This window comes from Rhea americana, unplaced genomic scaffold (genome assembly GCF_003343005.1).
Source record: "Rhea americana isolate MKP2758 unplaced genomic scaffold, rheAme1 scaffold_348, whole genome shotgun sequence".
NCBI lineage: Eukaryota > Metazoa > Chordata > Aves > Rheiformes > Rheidae > Rhea > Rhea americana.
Genome location: NW_028186477.1, coordinates 159,236 through 177,826, shown reverse-complemented (window position 1 = coordinate 177,826; position 18,591 = coordinate 159,236). Strand labels below are relative to the sequence as shown.

At 37.9% G+C, this 18,591-nt stretch overlaps 1 protein-coding gene across 4 annotated transcripts in view; it reads left to right on the top strand.

The window, feature by feature from the left end:
- DTNB (dystrobrevin beta) overlaps nucleotides 1-18,591 on the top strand; it is a 217,076-nt gene that overhangs the window by 47,475 nt on the left and 151,010 nt on the right. For all 4 annotated transcript variants that reach the window (XM_085311723.1, XM_085311722.1, XM_085311721.1 and 1 more), the window contains exon 9: nucleotides 13,869-14,035. In XM_085311723.1, the coding sequence (XP_085167849.1) occupies nucleotides 13,869-14,035 (167 nt within the window). The remainder of the gene's footprint in view (nucleotides 1-13,868; nucleotides 14,036-18,591) is intronic.

The window sequence follows — 18,591 nt, the reverse complement described above, 5'->3', positions numbered from 1 at the left end:
ATGCAAAAACATTAAAAAAAAAACAAAAAAAAAAACAGAAAGCAGTTCTGCTTTAAAATAAGGTCATCTCTTATTTGCTAAATGTGTTATGTTGGACTAACACCTTCAGTCAGACTTCTCAGTTTTACAGGCCAGTTGTATGATTTCGAGGAATGAGTTGGCCACAAAGACTCTAGTCTTTACTTATGGTAGTAGCCCAATATCTAATAACAGCTATTATTTCTGTATCAGAAATTCTATCGTATTTTTCTAATTCCAGCTGGTCATCAGAGCTATCCATGGAACTACTCTGGTCCAGGACTGGCATGATAGCTACTTCAGCATTAGTTGGGATAGGAATTGACATCTTTTTTTTTATTTATTTTTATTACTGCTCTTGGAGTTGAAATCTGAAGCATTAGCTTCTAAGATAAATATCAAAATTCTGGATTTTTAACMAAATGTTTCAGTTACTAATATGGCTCAACATTCAGACATTGATTTGGACAGTTACTGAATTTGCTACRCTCAGACTTTTTGACTTTTAAGCTACAGCCAGCAACTTTATTTCTAGCAATGTGCAATATTTTAGTGACAGATCGCACATCCTGCTGTAAAATAGTCTCCAACAGCCAGTGTGGAGAACAACTCTGATGTGCACCTAGATATTGGAGCTCTGTTTATAGAGGATGCTGCTGAAGGTGTCTCTAGTTGATGAATCTCTGTCTTGTTGCTATCTGATACAAGCTMTCAGTTTCTAGAACTAGAGAAAGGTGAAGCATTTCCACCTTTGCTGGAGGAAATTGTAACAGCAGACTTTTCCGATTCTCATCTTTAATCTAATATGAATTTACTCTGGGAAAAAGATTAGGAAAGAAAGATTGACACCTACAACCGTGCTGGAAAAGACACCACTTTAACATAGATCTCTTTCCAGTCATGGGGAGGGGAAAAAAAAAAAAGAAAAAAAAAAGGGAAAAGAAAAACATGTGGACAGATTATTTTCTGTTCAGTTTCATCCAAAAGTCTCTACTTTTTTTTGCCCCAAATTTGCCCCAGAAATAACACTAGACTATGTGGATTATAAATACTCTTTTGAATGTAATTACTGAATAATACCAGAAAGGTACCATACACTCTCTGGGATGCCATAAATCACATTAATAGAAGCTATGTTAGTTTAAATGAGCAGCAACACATGCTGTTACAAAGACTATTTAATGGGAAAGTCACCTCTTGGAGCAAGATGATCCATTTAATTCATATGCCAATGAGAAAATATTCTCAGTAGGTCTTAAGTGGTATGAATACCTCAGTCTGTATCAGAGAGGATTCATTTTTGAGCCATAGACAAGAATGAATGGTGGTCTTGGGGGCCAACTCTATAGCTTCCTAAAAACTGAAGTCTATCAGCATGTTATTTTTTACATTTCCTTTCTGATGAATATTTTATGTTTTCTGCAGATGTTGGGTGTTCAAGTGTGCATTGTACTATGTTGTTGAATGCCAGCAAACTTTGTAGGTGGCTAGAATGTGCTTCTTTCTCCTACCCCACTGGTGTCGGGTTTTCATTGGTCAAAGTGAAATAGAGGCGTACTTTCTTATCCTTTGGGTACTCTGGAAAATGTGCTGTAGTTAGGAGCCCGTGTTAAACTTTATAGTTTCACTGTGTCTTTGGATGAGAAATGCCTTGTTCTCTTATTAACTTGAAGTCTTGTCAAGGYCAAGCTAGACTGAAGAAAACATTACGTGTTAGTGCTGTTGTAGTCTCACCCTCACTTCCTTTTGTGCAGGTGTTAATAATTTCATGACGTCTTGACCRGGGATTCTTGACAGGTTTCATGTACTTCCTTAAGACTTTTTCTGCTTTGTTTTTAGCCTGGATGAGAGCGTAGCCACTCTTCATGAAGTAAGCAGTTTCTTTTCATCAGACGTGAAACTAGAAGAGGGATTTGTCTTGCCTAAGATGTCCTACATAAGTATTTATACTCAAGCTGAGTTCCCTTTGTTTATGGAGACCTAGTCAATACTAATGAAGTGCACTGAGTGTAGTTCTTCCATCTTAATATGGACAACTAGATTAGCCAAGTAAATTGATAAGGGAGCATGTTTCTGTGGATGTCATAAGTCATGATTCAAGAGTGAAAATCCAGAAAATGACAGGAATCCAGTGGACATTTTATTAATCTGTACTAATGTACTATCTTAGACAAATCATTAGAGCTCAGTCAGTATTTCATTAAACACACCTTATCAATAGTGGCAACAACTGGACAGTTCTCACCAAAAAGGTACATTCAGTTTATCGAAGAAACATTATTTAACAGGAGAAATTACTCAAGGCTTTTGGCTGTATATTCCTACTTCTGCCTGCCTTTCTATATCAAAGCCAGGTTCTGTGTGTCATTACATCTCTGAGGCTGAGGAAAAGAAACTGAAGCAGTTGGATTTAAACAGTCTTTGATAMTGAATGTCATGTGATGATTTTGTCACATTCTGTGATGAGCAAACTATGAAGACTTGGTATCCTAGGAGAGAGGAAGCACAACATTCCAACTAGTGGGAATTTTGAGGCAAATCTTAAAGGACAGCTCTTGATAAATAACAGGCCTGCTGAAGGTAAAGCTAACTTTCTAATGTTATACAATTATTTTACTACAGGTGTTTTGCTACAGATGTTGAACTGTTTTTTTCAGAACAAGTTGGCAGGTTTGTAGAGAGATGTATTTATAAAATGGTTCTCCCAGTGCAGTCTACATGAGAATTTGAGGGCTTAAAAATAATTTTGCGTGTCTCTTTCCTCATGAACCTTTTCAAGTTCAATGAAGGGAAGTGCAAAGTCCTGTACCTAGCAGGGAATAACCTCTTGCCTCAGTGCAGGCTGAGGGCTGACCTGTGCGAGAGCAGCTCTACAGATAAGGACCTGGGAGTCCTAGTGCACAACAAGTTGAACATGAGCCCTCAATGTGCTCTTGCAGCAAAGAAGGCCATCAGCATCCTGGGCTGCATTGGGAGAATGGTGCCAGCACAGCATAGCCCTGCAGTATGAGGATGCYCGTTTTCCTCTGTTCTGCCTTGCTGAGGCCACATCTGAAGTACTGTGTCCACTTCCAGTTTCCCTAGTACATGAGATACACAAGTTTACTGGAAGAAGTCCAATGAAGGGTCGTGGAGATGAAGGGACTGGAGCATCTGTGATAAGAGAAGAGGCTGAGAGAACTGAGATTCTTCAGCCTGGAGAAGAGAGGGCTGGGGGTGGGGGTGGAGGAGTCTTATCACTCTGTATACCTGATGGGAGACCTAGACCTAGCCAGATTCTTCTCAGTGGTAGCTAGTGAACAGAGAAGAGGCAATGAATGCAAACTGCAATATAAGAAATTCAATTGAAACACAAGAAAGCACTTACTTACTCTGAGAGTGGTCGAGCACTGGAACGGGTTGCTCAGAGAGGTKGTAGAGTTTCCATTCTTGGAGATACTGAGAACCTGACTGGACATGGCCCTGAGCAACTTGCTGTAATTGACCCTGCTTTGAGCAAGGGCATTGGACTAGATGAGCTCCAGAGGTGGCTTCCAACCTCATCTGTTCTGTGATTCTAGATATGACRACAATGAAAATCCCATTACTTGTTCCCTGAAGTTCTTCATTGAGGAAATAGCCTTCTCCTCTTCCATCACAATCTGTAAATGATGTTTTTCTGATAAAACAGGCTGTTTGTAAAATTCATCCTTTAAGTTTGTCTTTGCTACCACTGTCTTGGATGCATTTCTTTTTATTATCTGTTCAGTAATCKTGTTCTGGATTCAGTTTTTGATTTCCACTACAATTTAGTTTTCTCTGGATTGCATTTTGTCAGTGTAGTGCTTCTGTTTCCTAAYCTTTCCTTCCAACCAGATGTTTGTCTCCTTCACAGTTTGTAAATATTCTCATTAATTACTGAGGCAATCACTACTGAGTTACTCCAGAGGCACTAGAACAACKCAGTTGGCACCCTTAAAAAATCCTACAATTTCCTTGATTGTCTTTTCGAATCTGATATAGTCAAAAGGCAATTAAGCTGTGGACTGAGCTTGTTTTATTAGAGAAATAACATCTACAGGTAAGAGGAAAACCTGTCTTCTCTCTCAAGRTATCAAATAAAATTCCATTGATTGCTAGTACTCCTCTAAACAAATAAACCAGCACATCATTTTGGAGAGGCATCATCTCAATTTACATGCTAAAGTGCCATGTAATAATGGTATACTTTTGTGTAAGCATACTAATCCATTTTGTTACGCTTTTGTAGAGTGGGATCCTTTGTAAATTGAAGTGGAAGAAGGCTTCAGGCAATGTTCTTTTTCCTCTTCCATTTGTAACAAAGGAAAAATGCAAAAAAGAATATTTAGCTGTAAGAAAAAAAAATGTTTTTTTTTCCCRTTTAAATTTGCCTTTCCTGTTACCTTAAATTTATAGAACATTCTTAAAAATATTTTGCTAGGTTATAGGTTCTCTAGGGTAGAGATCCTTACTCTTTTCGTAAGATACTCTGTATCTTGCTCTAAATATAGTTACTAAAAAACCAATTGTGTGTGTGATACAGTTTCTGCATAGGAATTTCCAATTAAAGATGTTCCTTAAGCATGGGGTTTTTTGTTGTTGGTGGTGGTTTTTTTCTAAACCTTGATGGGTAATTTTTCCATCAGATATTGTTACTCAAGTTTTGACTTCAGTGAAAAATAAATCTTTAGCTTTCCCAGAAGCTCAAAACCATTTCAAGAAGTTCTGACTGGGATTGAGACTAGCTGCCTTTCCTAAAATGGCATGATATTTGTTTAGCAGCTGTTAAGCAGCCTTAGCTAGGTTAAATCATATAGCCTTGCTTCCCACAAGGAAAGGCAGAGCCCAGCAATGGAATGTATTTTCAAATTCCTTTTGGGAAAATGGAAAATAAATAAATAAATAAATAAAGCAACCTTAAAATTGCAGTAATTATGTCATTGTTCTCTTCTGGCTTTTTCTCATCAGTTGAAAGGAGGAAGGTGATTTCCTAGGAAAACATGACAGACATGCTGGTGTTTTGACAGTGCCTTTGAAGTATGTGAGTCATCTTGAAACTGGACTTGAAACAACGTTACCCTCCCCTCTGTAGGGGTGGGTGAGTGGAGGTTGGCCTAAGGTCACACTCAGTTGCTGGAGAACTCTGACATCTCTAACTGGCCTGTGTCTGTCTTTCCCTCCTGACATCCAAAWGAACAAGTTAGTCGATGAACAATACTTTCAGTGTCTGGGGAGCTGCATTTCCATTTCTCTGCTTTTCTTGAAGCACAGCAGAAACTTCCTTTCCAGAAGCAGAATTACCTTCTCTCTTCCCTTTTCTTCTTTTTTTTCTCTCTTTTCTGTGCTTCCCCAGAGCTCTGAATTCTAGCTTCCATTAGGAAACATGATATAAGCGTACAGTCCTCCCACTCAACCTGTGAGGYACGATAATAGTCGGAAAGGAGTTCCAGTAACAGAATCTCATGCTTTCAATTTGGTCTCTCTTTTGGTACTTTGAATATATTSGTTTTATCTATGGAGAAACTAATCTCCCTATTTCTTTATTAGGATTACAAACAATGCTCTTATGATTAGGAAGGCAGAATTTTTTTTAAGTTTTCTCTTTAGATGATCTGGACACTTTCATGGTGGTTTGAATGGCCTTTGCTTTGTCAGTAGGTAACCAATGACTTAAGAAAAATGTATCRTTAGAATCTTCTGTACAAGTAATTTCCTTTGCTGCCTGAGTTGTAAGTTGTCATTAAGGAAGAATATTCTGCCTTTGAAGGCTGTTCCTCTACTGATCAGTTGTAAACTCTGTAGCTTCTCCAGATGGCTGCTTTAAAGAAAGGAAAAGGAAGATACAAACATCATTATTATAAGGAAACTGATATTTCTCTAAGAGGCACAAGGTCCCTCATACAAACTAGCAGTAACAAACTTTTGGAAGCATATTTCAAAATAAGCTTCTGCATGCATATTTCAGTCCATGCTGTCCTGGTATACTAATTCGTGGCTCATGGTAGTATAAAGCAATAAATCTGTGTAATATTTTTGCAGAATGCAGGAAGATGTTAAGTTACTCATCAGCAAAGTCTTTGTACAATTTAAGCCAGGTCTCATGATATRTCTGTGATATTTTTCTAGAGCTGATTAGAACTATCATCTGACTRGGTACCTTGGAGTGACACTCACAGGTACTTTCCTCTTAATTTTTTAACTCGTCATCTCTTTTTTTCTGGATAAAAATTCAGTAATGATTTTCAATCTCTTCTGTTTTGCCAGTCTCTAATTCTTCTTATGGAATATAGATTACTTCCAAAGGTTTTCTTACATAGGCTGCTGTATAGCATATGCAAAATTGTTCCTGTTCATAACAATCTGCTGGTCCATATGATCCACAGAGTTCATAGATCACAAGTTGAAAAGCACTATTCTGCAACAGTAAATGAAGCAGAATGTGTTTAGTCTCAGAGATMAGGTTTTATTTAGAGATTTGGCAAAGCTTGAGAAGTTTTTATCATTGCTCTCATAATCTACATTCAGACTTCAGTTTGTGAGGTGTTTGCCAGTTAGGTTTTGCTAGARTTTAAGACTCATGATTGGGAAGGAAAAAAACAAAAAGCAAAACCCCCAAACCTTACCATGCTTTTTCCTTCCTTTGCCTGCGTCTCCTCTCCCATCTTTACAGTGGAGGGTAGGTTTTTGTGTGTACCTGGTTAATTGTCAGCAAGTTTCTTGGGAAGATGCCTTGCATTTTTTTTGATAGCTTTTATGTATCTGATATATCCTGGGAATTCTATGTTCCAGATTGTAGCTGCCAGAAAATGTTTTTAATGCTCACTACAAGACTATCCAGTTACAGCAGCAGAATGCAGGAGCCAAGAGTATTTGGGTATATTCTCAACTGTTAATTTAGACCAGCAAAGTCAAGTTCTTTCTTTAGTCAATAGAAAGATAGAGATACCTGCTCTAATTTGTCACCTAAGCAAGTTTCTCTTTATCCATTGAGCCTCTCTCCAGGCTAAGAATACAAATATCCTGCAAAACTGACTCCTTAAAGAGTTTCCATGGAAAATTCTAAAAATCAGAGTTGAAACCTGGAACATGGCATGTACTTTGTGTAGTAGGCAAGTTTTACATGGCAAAATTTTGTAGAGCAAAGTCTTGTTGCAGTGTATTGTTTACAGCTGTAGCTACTGGTATCACATGTGAAAGAATAATATGAAGATAGATATTTAATTTGCATTTATAATCATGGCAAGTTCTTCAAAGCATTTCTCTTCCAGCATTAACAGTATGTTTGCTAATATTTCAAACAGTTTTTTTTTCTAGATCTTCCACAAAACATTTTTGTACCAAAATATTGAATAGCCTTTTCCTMTATAATGCTCAAATTTTTTAATTCCATCTCCATCCTGCTTTACCTTTCTATTTTTATTATCTCTTCTTTGATTTTTTGTGTTTTACAGCTGTCATCTTTTCATTTTCCTTTAACTTCTAATTTTATCTTTTTTAATGTCATTTGGAATTCCTCCTACACAACTTATTAAAGGCTGTTCTTTGCCCCTGTTTATTTCTGACTCCATTTGTTCTTGATACCTTTGTTCCTGTGGCATCACTCTCTCATATGTAAGCAGACACTTTGATGTACTTCTGAGTTACAGACCAAGACTCAGTCCCACATCTCACTTAGCTGTCTCAGATATCTCTAAAATCATGGTAATTTTAAACCACGTAGCCAAAATAYGGGTTCATAATTTTCCTTTCAAACTCTTTTTCACTATTTCACTTAAATCTATCATTTATTTTACTCTCATATTTTGGAACCCTTAATCATATTCCTTCTTCCTCCGACCRTGAAAGCCATTACTCAGATAGAATAAAAAGACTAGTTTTAGCATCAGCAGTCAAAGTGTAAGATAAGATGTGAAGATTTCAAGAAAAGGAGGAAGATCAGATTTGGAGTTGCAGTTTAAAAATTGATGATGGAGTAAAGATACCTAAGTTTGGATAGGAAGCAGTAACTAGGGGTTTTAATTGGAGTGGCTCTGTAGAAATGTGAGAGGCAAAAGGTTTTGGGGGTCAAAACTGGAGGAGAGAGACATCAGAGAATAACAGTAAATAGTGCATTCATTAAGATTAGTGATGGAAGTTGGAGTTACAGGAGAAAATATAGTCAAATTTTTGTCTCTAATATCTGAGAACCTAAATCTTGCTTATATTTTTAGATGAGAGAGCTAGGGGGACAGCTCTTCCCCCTAGAAGAAGAAGAGAAAAAATGGGATGTGTATGAGGAGTATAAGGCAAAGCACAAGATGGCATAAGAAGATCTTTGGATAGATCAGATTTGTGGAGAAGGTCAAATGAGAAACATCTTTGTGACAGAGGAGAAGGAGACAGGTCACATCACATTCTTCCAGTTAACATTTGGGAGACTAACACATCCTGATCAGAGAAGAAATGGGAATTAAAGGAGAGGACATTTGAATACTGGTAAGGTTACAGCTGAGAGTTAAAGTGTAGCTATAGGAGAAGTATTTTGGAGGATGGCAACATTGGAAGGAGAAGAGAATGCAACTGTAGTCAGTGAGGTTAGTTTTGTGAAGTTTTTTTTTTTTCAGATGCTCTGCAATGTATGAGTCTGAGTAGAGTCAGTAATACTGGAGTGGGTCAGATGAGATGGGAARTACTTGCTGTGTCCTGCAGTGGGATACAAAACATTTGGGGAGGGGAGTGAAATATGACAGTCACCAGCTGTATTTGTTGAAGGAAAAAAAAAAAAAAAAAAAAAAAAAATTTTTTTTTTTTAAAAAAGGAAAAAAAAAAAAAGAAAAGGAGAGAGAGAGAGAGAGTAGAGAGAGAGAGAGAGAGAAGGCAAAAGCTTGCTGACTGCAGGTATATGACAAGGACTTAGAAAAAGAGGAAAAGCTGGACAGAAGAATTGGGTTCATGTTCCAGTCTCTCTTGCTGCTGCCCTTCCCTGCTCTTCCAGTACTTTCCATAGAGAACTGGTGTGCTGGCAGGAGTGAAGAAGGGAAGGAAGGAGCAGGTTCTCTCTCTCTGTCTCTGTCTCGAGAGAGAGGCCCTTTGAGAAGTTTGAATCTGGAGTAGCTGCCACCAGAAAAGTGCAAGTCTGAGGACTTGGAAGAAATGAGGAGAGGAAAGAACCCTAAAAGACCCACTGCTGTATATGGCAGGGAGCACTGGGTAAAGAGACGGCATCAAAAAAAAAAAAAAAAAAAAAAAAAAGAAAGAAAGAAACATGAACATTTGTTAGTAGAGCAGGAGGTATCTCAGAGACAGGAAAGCAACAGCAGGAAGGAGGCTGACTCTTGCAGTGCAAAGGCAGAAGGGCCATGGTGGATCAAGTGTGACTTAGATATAGGAATGCCAGTRGTGTGACAAACATTGTTAATTGATTGCTTCATAACTTCAGTCTAGTTGGATTTATGCAGATAGGAGTAGGAACGTGATCTGAACAGGAGAGAAGAGGAAGAAAGTTTGCAACACCATACTTTACATCTTTAGAGATGAACAAAAAGAGAAAAGCTGCCTACATTTGATCATAGCATATGACGTACCAGTAACCTAGGAAGGGGAAGATGGCAGGCTCATACTGGGAAGAAGCTTGCAGTTCTACTTCATTTAACTACATCCTGTCTATGGCTAAGTCTTGTCACTTTTATGAAAAAAATAAAGTATACCTSCTTGTTTCTACCCTGATGGCCATTTATCTTGCCACGTAATACTCTCTGATATTGACTGTTCCAATGTTCTCCTTACTAGTCATTTTTAAAGCATGCTTTTTTGCAGTGCCTTCAGTAATGCTGTTACCATTATTATTTTGCTTTATCTTTTTATTTCATCAGAATATTATTATTGCTTTCCTTAAGCATATCGTTTTCATATTTTTTATTTGATTCAAGACTCTGTAGTACTTGGTCCCCATTTCATCAGTAATAGTCTCTTAAATTCATCGAATTAGGGAAGTCAGGCAGGCAGGCATTTTTGGAAAAGGCGGGGGGGGTGAGACAAGATCAAGTGGTATGCAGGGTAGTGTACTACTAATGCTCTAACTCAGCAGGAGACAGAACCCCTACCCGCTGGCAGAAAGGTTATTGTGGGGACGTGGGGAACACAAATAAAGCTTTGACTTCATCCTTCTCTCTTTCCAAGGGCAAACTCAAGTGTATGTAAATATTCTTGAAAGATTTGCTTAGCTGTTTCTTAAAGATCTTCAATACGAAAGTTTCAAAACCTCCCTGGACAGAAATTTGAGGGAAAATCAGTGTTAAAATATTCATAGGGTGAGGGTTTTTTTCCTAATGTTCTAGCATGAATTTTTTCTTATTGCAGTTTAAACCTCTAGGTACCTGGGTTTTGCCCACTGGCTCTGGAGAATGTATTGTTATTTTTGTAAGTACCTCTTAAATGATTGAAGATGCTTTATCACAGTCTACTTCTAGCTAAGCTGCCTCTATTTCTTCCATACTTCTTTTTAGACTGTGCTCAGACATTATTATTACTTTCTTCTGTATGCTCTGCTAACCCGTATCTTCCTTGAAAAGTTATGCCCAAATTGGACATTTTGGTCCATCATTCAATATATTTATGAAAATACTGACTAGTATATGACCTGGAATAAAGCCGCTTGGAGGTCTGCTCATTAGATTTTTCCATTTTGACAATTAATTGCTCTCTGATCTTTTTCCTACCAGATATGCATCCAGTTTCACAGTCCTTTCATCTAGTGTGCATTTCTCTCATGAGAAGGAAAATCAGTCAGGAGACTATCATGGGGACCATTTTTATAAAAATTGCTGAAGTAAAATGAAAAATTTATCACATCTAATACCTCTTTCCTCTCTTCAAGGTCAGTTACCTTGTCATGGAAAGAAATTGGGTTAATCCGACAAATAACGTCCATGACTAATTTCTCTGTTGTTTTCCAAGTGCTTACAATAATGTATTTGTCCCAGTATGTTTTCTGCACTTTAAAATAAAATGAGAGGTCAGTAGTTGCCAATCTCAAATTTTACCCTCTTTTAAGGATCATAGTTACAATTTTTGTGTCTTCTTTAAATCCCTTGCTAGTTTTCTCTCATTCTTTTCTTCTGATTTTGTATATTTGCGTATTTCGTTTAACCCACAGTAATAATTTTCACTTCTGTATGCTTGCTTTTGAATTTTAGGTTTTTGAGGAGCTCTTGATTTTAGCCAAGTTGGTCTGTCACTGCATTCTGCTCTTTTCTCTGCCTTGAGATTGTTTATGCTTGGTTTTTTAGTATAATTTCTTTACAGAATTTTGGCAATTCTCCTAAGTCATTTTTCTTGTTGAGCTGTTTCTCCTTGTAACCTGCCTACTAATTCTCATGAGCTTATTGACACCTGCCCTGTTAGTCATCTCTCCTCCGTTTCCTAAAATTCACAAACTCTGTTGCCATATTGACTCAAGGTTACCTTTCATCTTCTCTTTCAACCAATTCTTTTATACTGTTTGAACAAGTCTAGAAGTTTTCCTTTTCATTGCTTTCTCCACTTCTTGAATCAAAATCTTGCCACAGTTCTGCTATAGTCCATTCCCAATGGCCAGGTCCTTTGCTTTATATGGTGTTGCTACGTGCTTGAATAAATCGTCCTCCACTTGATTTCCACCTGATCTTCTTGGATTAATTATACATAGCATACCTGAGCAGGGTAATGCTCAACCTGTCTTCTCTAATTGTTACCCAAGTATTTTCAACAGTTTATTCCCTATATTCTGACCCGTAGGGCATATACATCCACTCGTGAGGTCTAGACACTTCTACCCTGTTTAACAGGTCAAACCTTCCTATAGAAGCTATATGTTTATATGTTAGCTTTATTGTCCACAGAAGCTATGATTCTACATTAGCTTTATTGTCCTATGAAGTATTTGATCAAGTCTCTCTTAGAATGGCCAAATAATAACCTTTCTCATAGATCAAAAATTAAAACTCTTCCCAATCATTTCTCTTGCATCTTTCAATAGTTTCAAACAGATATATCTACAAATTCAGCTAACTGACCAGTAATCTGCCCCTTTTCTGTGATCTTCCCCAAAGCACAATTATTTATATCTCTTTGTAAGTACCTATGCTCTTAGAATCATAGAATCACAGAATCAGTAAGGTTGGAAGGGACCTCTGGAGATCATCTAGTCCAACCCCCCTGCTCAGCAGGGTCACCTACAGCATGGTAGACAGGGTTGCATCCAGGCGGGCCTTGAAGATCTCCAGAGAAGGCGATATCTCCTTGAATATCTCCACAACCTCTCTGGGCAACCAGTTCTAGTGCTCCATCACTCTCACAGGGAAGAAATTCCCCCTCACAGTCTGGTGGAACTTCCTGTGCTTCAATTTCTGCCCATTGCCTCTTGTCCTGTCACACAGGGCAACTGAAAAGAGTTTGTCCCTGTCCCCTTGACACCCTCCCTTCAGGTACTTGTACACACTGATCAGATCCCCCCCCCCCAGGTTCCTCTTCCCCAGGCTGAAGAGGCCCAGCTCTCGCAGCCGTTCCTCAGAGGGCAGGTGCTCCAGCCCTCTGATCATCTTTGTAGCCCTATGCTGGGCTCTCTCCAGTGGCTCCATGTCTCTCTCGGACTGGGGAGCCCAGAACTGGACACAGGACTCGAGATGAGGCCTCCCCAGGGCTGAGKAGAGGGGCAGGATCACCTCCCTCCACCTGCTGGCAACACTCTTCCCAGTGCAGCCCAGGAGACCATTGGCCTTCTTGGCCACAAGGGCACMTTGCTGGCTCATGGTCAACCTGTCATCCACCAGCACCCCCAGGTCCTTCTCTGCAGAGCTGCTCTCCAGCAGGTCAGGCCCCAGCTTGTCCTGGTGCCTAGGGTCATTCCTCCCTAGGTGCAGGACTCTGCACTTGCCCTTGTTGAACCTCATGAGGTTCCTCTCTGCCCAACTCTCCAGCCTGTCCAGGTCTCTCTGAATGGCAGCACAGCCTCTGGTGTATAATGGTGATGCTAAACTATCTGCTGCTGTAATTCGCTTTCACCTTCATCCTTCCATTCCATTTCCTATGCCTCATCTTTTCAATATTCCATATACTAAGTTATCTCCTTTACCTTGTTCTCACACTCCTCTTTTGTCTATCTTGAAGACTTATCTCTTCAGAGAAAGACAAGGAAAAAATAAACTCAAATGGATTAAGTCTGTGATGTTTTATTCATGGATAGAAAGCAGGGAAAAAGCTATCTTTTTTTAGCCTGCTTGTGACCTGCATGTCATAACTATTTAATTTTTAGGTCTTTTGAGATGTTAAGATTTGGAGGTATTTTGGGGGTTTCTTCATTTTAAGCTATAGAGGTATAAGAGGCAGAGCTTGCCTTATGGTCAGTGGGAGCGAGGGAGATCTCTCAATGAGTGGTTCAGCTCAGAAGCCCAGTTTTGTTTTTTGAATTTGCCTTTTGTGTGAAAAAATCTGACTGTAGTGGGAAATTAACCTCCTTAGGCTGAAATGAATTCACTTTTGTGAATACACTCTTTCTGTTTCCACTATCCACTCATGTGTATTCTCTGTGCTGTTGAACTTGCATGGAGACGTCTAGGTCTGACTGTGTCTGAAGATGGAGAAATCTAATATAAGAAACATTGAAATTGTCAGATGAAACTGTTATGTTATCATCAACTTAGATTTATGGTTAATCTCACCAAAATGACGTGTTCTGGATTCAGAATCCATGACCTGCCTGGGATAACAAGTTGGTTTAGTGGTTAAGAACATGGGGGTTTTTTTGGAAGCACTAAGTAAATTTGATGGTTGAGGTATTCTTAAGGTTCGCTTATTACTTTTCTCTTTTTCCCTCCTTCCCCATCTCCACCAAGTCTTCCATCCCGTGGAATGTTCATATTGCCGGTGCGAGAGCATGATGGGTTTCCGGTACCGATGCCAGCAGTGCCACAACTACCAGCTCTGTCAAAACTGTTTTTGGCGTGGCCATGCAAATGGCCCTCATAGCAACCAACATCAGATGAAGGAGCATTCTTCTTGGGTAACTCACGTTTGTTTGTCATGATGAAACAACCATCTCTGTTCTAATTTATTCTGAAACTTAAAGATGTTTTTATAATAGACTCTGAGCTGCCAGAACTTTTAAAGGTTTTCAAACAGTGAAAATACATAAATAGGTAAATTGTATTTTTTTATTAAGTTTAAATAATATTGTTCATTTATTGGTAGTTTCCATTGTATTCAGTGCTGTATAAAGCAAGCAAGACAACACAGTTCTTTTCAAAACATTAAACCATGTATTTTCCTCCCCTCTTCACCACAGTCCTACTTTTTTTCTGTCTTCTCATCTCGCTTAACAAGGCATAAAATTTGCAAATCCTTTCCTCTACAGAAAACTAAATCAATTAGCCTGATTGCTGTGCTAACAAAGATCTTTATCCAAGTGACATCTTTAAAAATGCTATTTTTTAAAAAGAAAAATCTGGTATTGTCATCCTGAGAACTTTAAATGCGTGTGTTGAAAACAGAGTATTCACTAAAGAATCTTAGCTAAATTGTGTGGGAAATAACATTTAGGTAGATGAGTATATGATAAACACATCTCAAGAAATAGACAATTATAGATTTGAAAACCTATTTTTTATGGCAAAGATTTAAGCCCAATCTTTTACATAGTAAAGAGAAATTCAAATGTTGATTGGATTAGGATTAGGAATTATCTCCATGAAGAAGAATTGTTATAGTATGAATCTTAAATTTAGAAAATTAGGGCTTAATATAGTCCAATGTTTGGAAGCAGGAGATAGGAAAATTCAGAGTAAATTATTGTTCCTTTTTTTGATAGTGTAGGTAGTAAATTTTGGAACTGTCAGTCTAAATTACTAGTCTAAATTATCACTCTCTGAAGTATATAAATCCAGTCTGGATTTTTTATAGGAAGGCATATCTATATAGTAGTTTTAACTAGTAACTCTTAACACAGATATTTCTTTCTGAAGACCTCTGACCTGTTTTTGCAGCAAGATCAAGTTAGATGGACTGTCCCCATTCTGGTACTAAAATCTATATATCTGTCATCCCTTTTTGTTTCCGGTACTAACTTTTTGGGCTTTTCATTTTCAACAGGCCATTCAGAAATACTGATTTTAAGAAATGATATGAATTGGAGGAATGGGATATAATGTAAATAAAAAAGAATATTTAGACTACATCTGTTTTGGTAAATTAATGTGCAAGTTGTTACAGGCTCTTGATGATCTAAGCTACAAAATTTAGAACAATCTATAGCATGGCTTTCTCATGGACTTATTGGCACTCTCCTAAACAGTTCCTAAGGTAAGGTTTAGGAGTTAACTCAGATGAGGAACCATGCCTACTAGACAATCTGGATGCAGCCACCTTGCTTTGGAGATTAAGAGTTCAATACCATAGATGTGATCAGGCTGTACCATGTAGCCTTATGGCCAGATACTGTCTTTGGAACTATTTACCTCAGTAGTGTTTATATACCAAAGCAAGAGTGAATTGCAGATAGCGAAGCAACACAAAACAAAGGATAGAAGTGGAAGTAGAAGAGATTTTGAGAGTAGGTAGTTTTATTGCTGCTGATACCTGTTGTAGTCTGCATTTATGGCCGGTGGATACAGCTATTACTCTAAAACCAGACTATCTTCATGAGATGTTATTTCCGTTGTGACAGACTCTATTTTCATTTTAGCTGATGTTACTTTCTGGGACATTTCCCAGGAGACAATTCTTGCTTTCATATTAAATCTAGGAGGCTGACATCACCTTTAGAAGTACTTTCTTTTCATCTTCTCACATCTTTGTCTACTTCATAAGAAAGTATTCTAAGCACAAAAAGTACCAAACTGTGTTCATACAGTTATTAATGATAAACTCTTAGCAAAATGCAAATAAAAATATGCAACTGATTATGTGGACACTTGCTTGAAAAATATACTGATGTTGATATAACCATTAATATGTGATTTTAGATGAGAAGGACTTGACATGGAATTTTGTTTTTGTTCCTCTGAGTTTTGTTCAGAAGACTTTCATGACTTATATAACACATCTTTTCTGGTACCTACATACTCTTGTCTGAGCAGAATCAGCAATAATTTGCAGCTGCTTGCCCATCAAAATCCATACCCAGACACAGATGATCATGCTTTAAGAAATTGGTGAGATTTCTGTGTAGCTGGTCATCTAACAAGGGTAGCAGGACATGTATTCTGAGAACAGTTGGAAGAAAATGAACATTAGGTTTTATTCTCTCCCCATATCCAAGGAAAGATATCATTCCAATTTCCTGATATATAATTGAATGATTAATATCAAAGTCTTTCAGGACTTGGTCTTGGATGGTTTGGGAATGGTCTGAAATGTTTTCGTGCTTTAAAACCAAATAGAGCTTGGACAAACCCTTGCCTTCATTACAGATTCTCCAGAGAAGTTTGTTACTTTCTCACCTATAACTACCATCTTTATGCATTGTGTTGGTTGTGAAAAATATAAGCAAACTCTATCAAAACCTATAAATAGGTAGGATTAGAACACCGAACTTTTAGGGAACAAAGTGTATTCTTCCTCTAGCTTTCAAATACACCTGAGTAGTTATAATTTCTAATGCCTAAATATGTGTGTGTGGAGGAGGGTTTCCCCATAAGGACACAATTACAAAATTATTATATACTCACTAAAATATCAGGACATAATTAATAGGGCCTTTGAATTTGTTGCTGACAAAGACAAGATTACAAGCCTCCAAAAGTGTTCCTGCTATTGCTGCTAAAGTGAAAACTACATTGGTAACTATCTGTGCAAGAGCATTCAGTGTAGAGATTACTGAGATAAATTTCTGAATCACATTTCTAACAACGCATCTATGATTTTTTCCTTAGTCCTTTGAACTGCTTTGCACATGCTTCCAAAGTACACGTTTCCAGAAGGCAGTTCACCTAACTTATAAGAAGTTTCTACAATTAATGAAAAATGATCTCTGTTATCAGAACATAATATTGCTTTATGATGGTGTCAGTAGCTTATCTCAGTAATTCACAAGGTCTTTGTACACAGTCCTATCTCAAATGCCCTGTCTAAAGTAAACCTCTATTCTATGTTGCTAATGACTGAGAAATCGACTCCTTGACATATTGGAGCTATTGGGGAAAACACAGCCCCACCCTTATTCCCTTGATAAAAGTGTGCAGGGGGAAGATTATACTGTTAATAGCATTTTTTCTACAGGAGGGAAATGACATGATGATTCCTTCTCTGCTCTCATTCAGAGGTCTTAATGAAAGTCYGCCTTGTTTACTTCATTATTAGCATCTGGAGGTTTCATGACTGCAGGTGATATCTGTGGTCTCATCCTCTTCAGAGGTGTTTAGTGTCAGTTTAAATTATCAGAACATTTTTTAAACCTGGTTACTGATTTATTTTTTTAAATCTTGTTAATCTAGAAATGCTACCCTTTTTAATAATGAGATTTCTAATTCAGAAATTGCACTTCCAAGAGGCAGAAATGACAAAAACTCAGAATAAGCATTAATAATAAGTACTTTCTCAAGTTTCTTCTACTGAAATTCTTAAGTGTCTTTGATGATTTTTGGATACTATAAGGATACATAGGATAAAAATGCAAGTTCAGGTAGAAAAAGGTATAAAAGCTTTTTAAAAGGAAGGGTCTGCTGTATGAAAACATTGGTAGTTATGCCTTTTTGGATAAAACATTTGAAACAATTTCCAAAATTTTTCTTATAGGATTCTGGGATATCTTGATTTGCTTTTAGTAAATAGTGTTAAGCTCTGATTCACTAAACTTATTCATGCTCAGCAGAACTGAAAATCAAGTTGTTCTGTTTGAAAGCACATGGTAGATTAACCATTGTTTATTTTGTTTCTTTGTTTTTTTTTGCAAGTCCACTGTAGTTAAGTAGTCATCCATAAATTTCAGGTAAGATGTTAAAATGGCAGCGTTCTTTTCCCCTAAGGTGCAGGTTTTGGTGGCTTACCTAGCTTGCTTTAAACTGTAGATCACTTAGATCGCATTTCCTGACATAGGAATGCAATATTTATTATTCATAAACTCCCATAATATAGTGGCATCAGAGTACATATCAATAAACCAAAACAAAGGTTTGGTTGCTTCTGTAGTGGTAAAATCTATGATTTTGGTTGGGAAGTTATTATACAGGGCACTGATCAAATCTAAAGCAAAAGGCAGGCTCTTACCGTGTGGGTTAGTGTCTAGCAGTGCTGTAAGTAGTGGTTAGGAACACCTTTGCTCGCAAACTTCTCTTACGTTTCTGGTTCGTTTAGTTTTCCACCTTAAAGTTATTAAGAATTCTTAAACATGTTTTTGTTCAGTGCCCCAGAAACAAGTTGAAAGCGAGAACAGTATTACACAGTGCTTTGCGTCCCTGTCACGTTGCTGTGTGAGTGTGCACGTTTCCGTCCTCAGCCGGGCTTGTGTTTTCCAGCGGAGCGCATCTCTCCTCCTACGGCTCTTCTCCCAGCAGAGGGCACGCTGCCCTTGTGCACGAAGACGGAAGGCGCCCGGACGCGCTTGGGCGATGCCTTACCTGCGGA